Source organism: Salmo salar, chromosome 17 (assembly GCF_965601325.2).
Source record: "Salmo salar chromosome 17, fSalSal1, whole genome shotgun sequence".
Taxonomy (NCBI): Eukaryota; Metazoa; Chordata; class Actinopteri; order Salmoniformes; family Salmonidae; genus Salmo; species Salmo salar.
The window spans coordinates 17,538,328-17,548,997 of NC_138307.1; the positions used below are offsets into that span (position 1 = coordinate 17,538,328).

General features: G+C 43.4%; 1 protein-coding gene across 1 annotated transcript; it reads right to left on the minus strand.

The window, feature by feature from the left end:
* Positions 1-1,770: 1,770 nt before the first annotated feature.
* Positions 1,771-9,925, minus strand: LOC106575509 (cytidine and dCMP deaminase domain-containing protein 1). Its single transcript, XM_014152037.3, is given in 11 exon segments — positions 1,771-2,491; positions 4,108-4,165; positions 4,412-4,601; positions 5,107-5,276; positions 5,452-5,501; positions 6,019-6,246; positions 6,459-6,732; positions 6,734-6,831; positions 6,963-7,140; positions 8,935-9,038; positions 9,692-9,925. Coding segments are annotated over 11 exon segments (1,575 nt in total). The 5' UTR covers positions 9,816-9,925; the 3' UTR covers positions 1,771-2,390.
* Between the last annotated feature and the right edge of the window lie 745 nt (positions 9,926-10,670).

The following is a 10,670-nucleotide window of genomic DNA, read 5'->3' on the forward strand; positions in this document are numbered from 1 at the left end:
TTCCTGTTCAACAGGATTCTATCATGATGATAAAAAAAACATGTTTTTTGTCGTGTATAAAAGCTGGTTTTAACCCATAAGTGAGTGCCATTGCGGGTGACAGAAAAATCCTCAGATTTTTTTTTTCTGTACGAAAGTGATTTCTTTAACTTGTTTTCTTATTTGGATGGTGGAGGGGGATGTTTGGTGGAACACATTAACAGTAGGGGTACATACAGAGGTGCCTTTGTTTTCCCTTTTTTTGTATTTTAAATACTTTTCTAGGCTAAGCTTAATTCTTATTTAGAAAAATATGGTCTGGTTGAACATATTAGTCGTGATTAAGCAATGAACCTTGAACTCACTATATTTGAGTTGTGCAGTTAAGGAATATTTTACTTTGAAAAAAAACTTGTTGCAGTTCATTGATCGCATCATAAAACTTGGAACCAGGAGGCCAAAACTCAGGACTGTGATTGTCCAGGAAAGTTAACATACCAGTAAACTGGATAAGGTAGAAGCATCTTGCTCTGAATTTTGATTTTATTTTTTACATGTAGCTTGTTTTGGGGGAAATCTAAATTAAATAACCTCAGACAAATTGAGCCAATGCTTATTGTAATCGTGGTGGTTGAGCTTGTAAGTTACGATCACATTAAATTGAAAATGAGCTAATTAATATGGCTCTTCAATGTAATATTGAATAATAAATGTGATGGGCACCATGCCACAGACAAGTGATTGTTCTTTAAAATTGCCAAATACTTAATTTTTTTTTTTTTTTACAATTGGTAGATTGGACTTGACACAAGGGATAGTATCCTCAATGCCCTTGTCGTTTTGGTGAAACTCAGTCATTCTAGCCCTGTTCTATATCTGGTGCTAACATTTGATCTTGACCACATTTCTAGACCAGTGTAGACAATAATTAATTGTGAACAGATCTTCCTGACCACCTCGAGGTAGCTGGGGACAAATTGGTTGGATGAACGTTCAGTGGGCAGAGCTTAGACATGTCAGTGGGTGGAGTTTAAGTGTTTCAGGGAGGGGGAGTGCTTGTGGGAGGGTGTTAAACAGGTTGCGACAGATGGTGTTGCCAGTTTGAATCCCAATGCGGCTTTTGTTTTCCAACATATCTGCTGACATTCTAAAACGACTAAAGGAATGAACAGCTTTATAAAATGCACAAAAACAATAATGGTGCCCTCCCTCCTGCTGGTGCTGTGGACAGGGACCACAAGGTCACAGGTTCATGTCTTGCCATGCCAATGACCTTTCTCAAGTTCTATTGAACCCTAGTCCCTCCCTGTATTCAAATTATGAGATTCCCAATGTTAAGACATATTGATCCCTTGAATCAATGATTTTAGAGGGACTATTTAAAATGGTTTGACAATCCAGATCTGTTTACACTTGTAAGATAAAGATACAATTAGTCTTCGATGACCTCTGGAGGTAGTCAGGAAGAATCACCATCAATTTTAATATTCTACACAGGTCTAGGAATGGTCACAATCAGAATATGGACAAGATCAAGACACAGGACCCATGTTAACACCAGGTATAAACGGGGCTTCGAATGGCATAAACTGTGACGTTGGATTAAAATGCTTAACAAGAAAGTTAAAAGATTCAGGCTGTATCAGTAGGAACTTACACCTGAGCCAAAACAGATTTACTTAACATACTGTACTAAAGTAATATTGACCCTTTTCAACCATGGGATTTCATTAAAAAAAAAAATCACATTGACACTACTGTACCACAACACCGGTAAAATAAATGCATACATTGTTTTCCTGGTTTGTCAATATTTTATATTGTTTTTTTGCTGTTAGATGCTTATTGTTATCAGTTAAAAGCAGTTTGGCAAAACAGGATGAAACAATTCAAGGATGTAGGAGCCAACTACGTAACAAAAGAACAGACAAAGCACAGTTGCATGGGTCTAGAGGTTAGTATCCTTTGAGGCAAAGTGCAATATAGTGGTGGTAGCCTGCACTGGCTGGGATGTGACTGGGATTCTTCACGTCTGGAAGAACTACAGTAAACTTAAAGCTATAATCAACAGTAGCCTTTATACAACTTTCATTGTAAACTCTTCAGACAAACAATTAGGAAACACGCATTTACAGTTCACTTATACATGCAATTACTGCTTTTTTTTTTTTTATATCTACGTAGTACCATTTCCTTTGAATATACAGTCAGTCCTTTAAAAATCACCTTGAGTTTACTCCTTGAAACTGTCCATTACAGGGGAGTATGAAGAGGCCTTTGAATTTCCAACATTGTTAAAATGCATCCTTCCTTACTTGAATCACTGATTGATATGCGATTGGATAAATGAAACGTTTCCAATGCCAACAAGAGCCTGGGGAAACCAGACTGAAAGCTACAGGTACCATTGTTCAACAAACAGGAGAAAGGTCTGGATTTGTTGCTGACCGTAACCTCTTATTGGATTGAAGGGCCTGTTCAGGCTGTCTCCCATGCTTCCCCACGCAGCCATCTGTAATCATAAGACATGGTCAAAGGTGGGACACATCACAGAGTCAAATCAGAGACGGTTAGAAGGGCTGATCCGTCATCAGTATTGTGGTGATTAGGTGGCGGCATGCACATTACATTTGTGCGACTGTCAACTGCGTTTATTTTCAGCAAACTTGACGTGTAAATATGTGTATGAACATAAGATTCAACAACTGAGACAGACTGAACAAGTTCCACAGATGTGACTAACAAATGGAATAATGTGTCCCTGAACAAAGGGGGGGGGTATCAAAATCAGAAGTAAGTCAGTATCTGGTGTGGCCACCAGCTGCATTAAGTACTGCAGTGCATCTCCTCCTCATGGACTGCACCAGATTTGCCAGTTCTTGCTGTGAGATGTTACTCCACTCCTCCACCAAGGCACCTGCAAGTTCCCGGACATTTCTGGGGGGGGGGGAACGGCCCTAGCCCTCACCCTCCGATTCAACAGGTCCCAGACGTGCTCAATGGGATTGAGATCCGGGCTGTTCGCTGGCCCTGGCAGAACACTGACATTCCTGTCTTGTAGGAAATCACGCACAGAACAAGCAGTATGGCTGGTGGCATTGTCATGCTGGAGGGTCATGTCAGGATGAGCCTGCAGGAAGGGTACCACATGAGGGAGGAGGATGTCTTCCCTGTAACACACAGCGTTGAGATTGCCTGCAATGACAACAAGCTCAGTCCGATGATGCTGTGACACACCGCCCCAGACCATGACGGACCCTCCACCTCCAAATCGATCCCGCTCCAGAGTACAGGCCTCGGTGTAACGCTCATTCCTTCGACGATAGATGCGAATCCGACCATCACCCCTGGTGAGACAAAACCACGACTCATCAGTGAAGAGCACTTTTTGCCAGTCCTGTCCAGCAACGGTGGGTTTGTGCCCATAGGCGACATTGTTGCCTGTGATGTCTGAGGACCTGCCTTACAACAGGGCTACAAGCTCTCTGTCCAGCCTCTCTCAGTCTATTGCGGACAGTCTGAGCACCGGTGGAGGGATTGTGCGGTCCTGGTGTAACTCGGGCAGTTGTTGTTGCCATTCTGTACCTGTCCCGCAGGTGTGATGTTCGGATGTACCGATCCTGTGCAGGTGTTGTTACATGTGGTCTGCCACTTCGAGGACAATCAGCTGTCCATCCTGTCACCCTGTAGCGCCGTCTTAGGCATCTTACAGTACAGACATTGCAATTTATTGCCCTGACCACATCTGCAGTCCTCATGCCTCCTTGCAGCATGCCTTTGGCACAGTGTTTTTCAGAGACAGTAGAAAGGCCTCTTTAGTGTCCTAAGTTTTCATAACTGACCTTAATTGCCTACCTACCGTCTGTAAGCTGTTAGTGTCTTAATGACCGTTCCACAGGTGCATGTCCATTAATTGAACAAGAATGGGAAACAGTCTTTAAACCCTTTACAATGAAGATCTGTGAAGTTATTTGGATTTTTACGAATTATCTTTGAAAGACAGGGTCCTGAAAAAGGGACGTTACTTTTTTTGCTGAGTTTATTAGAGAAGGAGGAGAAGATGTGACATCACTCTCTACAAAGTGACAAATGTCATGCTAACTAATGGTACAGAGAAGGACAACTCACTGGTTAGATGAAGACCAGCATGTTCAGAGGCTCTCCTGGCCAGAGGGGACTTCTGCCACTGTGACGAAAACATGTAAACACACTGAGAAAATTGCATCTGTAGAAAGCACTATTATAAGTATAACTCAATAGCCTAACAAGGAAAACAAGGATAGGTAAAAGCTGAATGGAAAACATCTGAGGAATCCATCCAGTTTTTTCCCCTCATCAGTACAGATGAAGAAAATATGAGAGGAATAGACTATTGAGATGCTGCTACACCCATAGAAAAACTATTCATCCGTCAATCAATGTAGGTACTCACAATGAACTTCAGGACTCCTTGGAGGCCATGGAATCTGAGGTAGGAGATGTCTCCCTTGTCTTTGCCGCTGTCCAGGTCAGTGGTGTAGATCTGCTTGATCCCAGCTCCTCGGATCAGAGGGACACACTCATCACACGGACACTTAGTCACAAACAGCATGGTGTTCTCCTCCTCGCGGATCTCGTCACTCCTAGAAACGACAGTCAATCACATTTATTTACGTCATAAATCCTCATGCCCAGCTACTAATTCCTGCCCCGACTTCTCGGATGTACCTCCTTGCTTCCTCTCCTTGCATCCTCTCTGCCATCTCCGTTGACCTGTAAGGACTGGACAGGTCGAGAGCAAATATACCCATGTACACATTCCCTGTATTTCCTTCATCTACAGATGTAGGATCTTAATTTGATCACCCTGTTGCAGAAACATTTTCCTGCAATGCAAGAAATGTAAAATGTGTAGTGTATTTGAGGATTAAAAAGGCTTCTGAAGTTTGCCAATTCCACTTTAAAAATGTCAATACCTTATGTAAAATGTATCAAAACCTACAAAAATGTCCTAATTATAATCTACATAATTCACATTTCCTGTTGCTGCAATTAAGCTCCTACATCTGCATCCTGTCCTCTCATATCAATGGAGGAAGTCACTTAGGAGTATTGAGATGGAGCCCATGTCGTTTCTCTCCTCCTGACCTGAAGGTGAGTGCGTTCTGCTCAGCGTGGATGATGTAGCGGTACTTCCTCCTCTGGCGGTCCTGCTCTTTGTTGTCCATCTGGGGGTACTCTCCGTACTCTGAGCCCACTGGGTAGGCGTTGTACCCACAACCCACCAGGTACAGCCGCCCCGTGCCATCACAACCACCCTGAAACAGGTGAGCACAGAACACAGTAAATGCCAGTTTGACCTTATTCATTTTTCACATTGAAATATTTGTTACCAGCCTTTCCACTTTATTTTTGTCATTATATTACAGAGGCAAAATACATTATATTCATGTATAGTTATGAGTTTAGAAAATACAATAATGGTTTACTCACTGATTTCCCTTCTGCCCAAATGACAGCACCAACCCCAACCTTAGGGTCCTCTGGAATATCAACAAACAAGTTACACTCAGACATGTTCCATCTGTTTAAACCTTCAGATGGGTGGTTCAACCTATTTCAGCTTGTCCTGTTAGCCTTAAAACATAAACATATAATTAACCCTTTCAAAAAATAAAACAAAATGTTCATTTCTTGAGTGATCGGCTGACCAACCAATCAGAGAACTCCTTTTCATAGCAGCTGTCGCTAACCACTAATGAAACTAGAATGTCTTTTGGGATACTTTCTGTTCATCGGACACCCGATACCCCCCCAGGGCAACTTATCTCTCCAACAAACATGCAGTCAATCATGGGATGTTACATCATATCAATAGTCTCATCATAACAATAGTCTCATCATAACAATAGTCTTCTCTCTCCTGCAATTTTGAATTGCTTGGAACTCCTTTATGCGATTCCCCACAAAATGTGGTGACGTCACATTTACAAAATTACTTCCTAGTTTGAATGAGTAATCTAGCTGGTATATAGACTACTAAACAGATATTTCAGGTACCTGTTCTGTAGGCCAAAAGTCTGGCCTGTACGATGCAGTGTCTGGCAATTTCCTGGGACACCCCCTGAGGCTGGCGCTGCTCCGAGGTTGCAGGCTGAGAGTCCTTCCTGTAGAAGCCATGCTGGAGAAGAGGCACACTAGCAGCTACTGAGGCCAGAATCCCGACCAGCTCCCTCATGTTCTGACGCAGGTTGGAGAAGTACGGCTCCATGCAGAAGTTCTCCAGACCTGTAGCAAGACAGTGTCAAATCCTCATCTATAAACAGTATGTTTACCATTCATTTAACAGGATCTACACAACAGATGGCGTGGCACATGGCCTCCTGAGCAAAGGAGATCCTCAAACCTACTCATCTTGAGTTAGGCAACATAGCCCAAATACAGCTAGCTGGTGAACACAAGTTAGCTAACAAGTACGGTTGAATGATTGTACTACGGACCTATTTTGGTGAGAATGTCACGGTGGCACTGTTCGTGCGGGATTAGGAACTCTTCGGAGAAAGTGTCCAGGTTCCGTCTCCTCTGCTTCCAGTAGAAGTCCCCAGCGTCCAAGTCGGGGTCGTCCCCCGACACCCTCTCCATGAAGTCACACCTCCTGGAGGTCTCCTCCACAAACTGTTGCAGGCCGGGGTCCACGGGCTGCACCACCACACTGATGTGGGGCCGGCTGTTGGACTTCAGCTTCTCGGACGCAATGGCGTCCAGCATGGCCTCCGCTGGCCTCCTGGGAAATGGAGTCTGTCCCATTAGGCCTGACTGCTAGCAGACTCATCTCAGGGTCACCAGGCCAGAAGGAGATGCGGCTCACCCCAGCTGGAGATGACAGACAAGAGATCTCGTGCTCTCTCTGTGCGTGCGTGTGTGTGTGTGTGTGTGTGTGTGTGTGTGTGTGTGTGTGTGTGTGTGTGTGTGTGTGTGTGTGTGTGTGATATATACATCCTCACCATTGATAAGCATCTTGAGGCAGGTAGCGCAGGGTCTCCTAGAGAAGTAGAGGTCTGAGGCAGCCAGCCTGGGCCCGTGTCTTATCACAGCTACCTGCCCCACGTGGAGCTCTGGACCAGAGCAGTGGAGACCCACCACCTTGTGGTCCCGAACCACCACCAGACCTGTACCCCGCGTCTGACACAGAGAAACAGACAGGAGATAAGGGAGAAAATATATCATATAATTGATGATGCTCAATATGGTAATTTATTGCATGTTATCTATAAAAAAAAAAACAATGTTTTGACACATACACCAGATAGGTGCAGTGAAATGTGTTGTTTTACAAGGTCAGCCATAGTAGTATGGTGTCTCTGGAGCAAATTAGGGTTAAGTGCCTTGCTCAAGGGCACATCAACAGATTACTCACCTTGTTGCCTCGAGTATTCAAACTAGCGACCTTTCGGTTACTGGCCTAACGTTCTAACAACAATAAGTAATGGCCGCTATTCAGTGCATTCAGAAAGTATTAAGACCACTTGACCTTTTCCACATCACAGCCTTATTCTAAAATGGATTTTTAAATAAATGTTCTTCATCAATCTACACACAATACCCCATGATGACAAAGCAAAAGCAGGTTTTTAGAAATGTTTGCAAATTTATAAAAAATAAACTGAAATATCACATTTACATAAGTATTTAGACCTTTGTAGAAACACCTTAGACAGCAATTACAGCCTCAGGTCTTCTTGGGTATGACGCTACAAGCTTGGCACACCTGTATTCGGGGAGTTTCTCACATTCTTCTCTGCAGATCCACTCTTCACCGTAGGGATGGTGCCAGGTTTCATCCAGACGTGATGCTTTGCATTCAGGCCAAAGAATTCAGTCCTGGTTTTATCAGACCAGAAAATCTTGTTTCTCATGATCAGAGTCCTTTAGGTGCCTTTTGGCAAACTCCAAGTGGGCTGTCATGTGCCTTTTACTGAGGAGTGGCTTCCGCCTGGCCACTCTACCATAAAGGCCTGATTGATGGAGTGCTGATGAGATGGTTGTCCTTCTGGAAGGTTCTCCCATCTCCACAGAGGAACTCTGGAGCTCTGTCAGAGTGACCATCGGGTTCTTGGTCACCTCCCTGGCCAAGGCCCTTATCCTCCGATTGCTCAGTTTGTCCGAGTGGCCAGCTCTAGGAAGAGTTTTGGTGATTCCAGACTTCTTCCATTTAAGAATGGGGCGGCAGGTTAGAGCGTTGGACTAGTAACCGAAAGGTCGCAAGATCAAATCCAGCTGACAAGGTAAAACATTTCATTCTGCCCCTGAACAAGGCAGTTAACCCACTGTTCCTAGGCCGTCATTGAGAATAAGAATTTGTTCTTAACTGACTTGCCTAGTTAAATAAAGGTAAAATATATATATATATATATATATATATATATATATATATATATATATATATTTTTTTTTTTTAAGAATGATGGACACCACTGTGTTCTTGGGGACCTTCAATGCTGCAGAAATGTTTTGGTACCCTTCCCCAGATCTGTGCCTCGACACAATCCTGTCCATAGAGATCAAAGACAATTCCTTTGACCTCATGGCTTGGTTTTTGCTCTGACATGCACGGTCAACTGTGGGACCTTATATAGACAGGTGTGTGCTTTCCCAAATCATGTCCAATCAATTGAATTTACCACAGGTAGATTCCAATCAAGTTGTAGAAACATCTCATGGATGATCGATGGAAACAGGATGCACCTGAGCTTAATTTCAAGTCTCATAGCAAAGGATCTGAATACTTATGTAAATAAGGTATCCGTTTTTTTATTTTTAATACATTTGCAAAAATTCTTAGCCTGTTTTCACTTTGTTATTATGGGGTATTGTGTGTAGATTGATGAGGGGGAAAGGCTGTAACATAACAAAATGTGGAAAAGGGGGAAGGGTACATTCTAAATACATTCTGAATGCACTGTAGGTCAAACTTACAAAGACATCCTGGTTTATGTCTTCTGGTTCCTCCTTGGGGAAAAGTTCCATCCATAAACTCAGCAGGGTGAAGAGGTTAACCTTGGACAGCCTGGGTCCATGACCTAATAACACACCATAGAAAAACAGGATTACAAACAGGGAAGTCAAGTGAGTTTTTTGTCCACTAGATGTTTGCTGCTCCCAAGTGATAACACATTGAGCTCAAAGAAACTATTTGGATAAAGCAAACATTGGGCAGACATTTGCTTCCTCTTCCCACTGCAACTCTGGAGCACTGACATAGAATGTGAAACTGTTGGCCAGTACATTTCTCTTCAAAACATGTATGTGACTCTGGCATTCATAGGGTAGAACAACCAAACGGATGCTTGATCCAGCAACCCTACTATTACAGAGCAAGCCCAGCTTAACTGTCCGGTGCCATAAAGCTCAAGACCTCTTTGCAGAACCAGTCACGTTATCCTAGGAACGTCACTACCCGAAACCATTTAAGTTTTCAATGGGGTGACGTCAGAGCTGGGACGTCCCAAGGATCCCGTTAGGACGTTTCTAGACAGGCACTAGGTAGGCTACAGACGTGTGGGTTGAAACTAATAAAAGCCTAGACGGTGACACAATGACGTCTTTATTTTTAATATGCCTCAAAGCTCATTATTCCGTGTGAGTAGCAATATTATACCGAACAGTAAAAACCTACGCAGCATTCTCTGTCAAGCTGTGAACTCGCCAGTAACTGACAGCGCAGTAGTCTCACCTTGTACTTTGGTGTCGGTTTGTGTGCTGGCTTCCCTTACATCGCGATATCCTTTACAGTTGCGTGAAGCGGCACAGGTTGGTTTCAAATATTGGTTCGACTGTACAGTATCCGTCGTTGCCATTCAATCAAACGAATGTAAAATGTAGCGATCGTCACCAGACAAGGCAAATACGTATGATGATGTGATGTTGTTGGTTTCTGAACAGCTAAGCTAGGCTTCTTCCTATATCTTCTGACGTGGAACAAATAGGCGGAGCTTGTCTTGCACCCAAACCCCCAGAACTGTCCAACGCAGTGTGTTTGTTGTAAATGTTTTACATTCTTGGTTGCAATTAAAAAACAATTGTCAGATTACATCTGCATTCCATTATTAGAATGTCATTTAATTCATGACGTTATAAACTTAAGCAATAAGGCCCGAGGAGGCCTTGGTATATTGGCCATACATCACAAACCCCTAAGGTGCCTTATTGCTATTATAAACTTGTTACCAACGTAATTCAAACGCAGTAAAACATTTTTTTTGTCATACCTGTGGTACGGGGCCTGATATACCACTGCTGTCAGCCAATCACTCCAACACTCTACTCAGCAAACTGGATGCAGTCTATCACAGTGCCATCCGTTTTGTCACCAAAGCCCCATATACTACCTACCACTGCGACCTGTATGCTCTAGTCGGCTGGCCCTCGCTTCATATTCGTCGCCAGACCCACTGTTTCCAGGTCATTTATAAGTCTATGCTAGGTAAAGCTCCGCCTCATCTCAGTTCACTGGTCAAGATAACAACTCCCACCTGTAGCACGCACTCCAGCAGGTATATCTCACTGGTCATCCCCAAAGCCAACACCCCATTTGGCCGCCTTTCCTTCCAGTTCTCTGCTGCCAATGACAGGAACGAATAGCAAAAATCGCTAAAGTTGGAGACTTATCTCCTTCACTAACTTTAAACATCAGCTATCCGAGCAGCTTACCG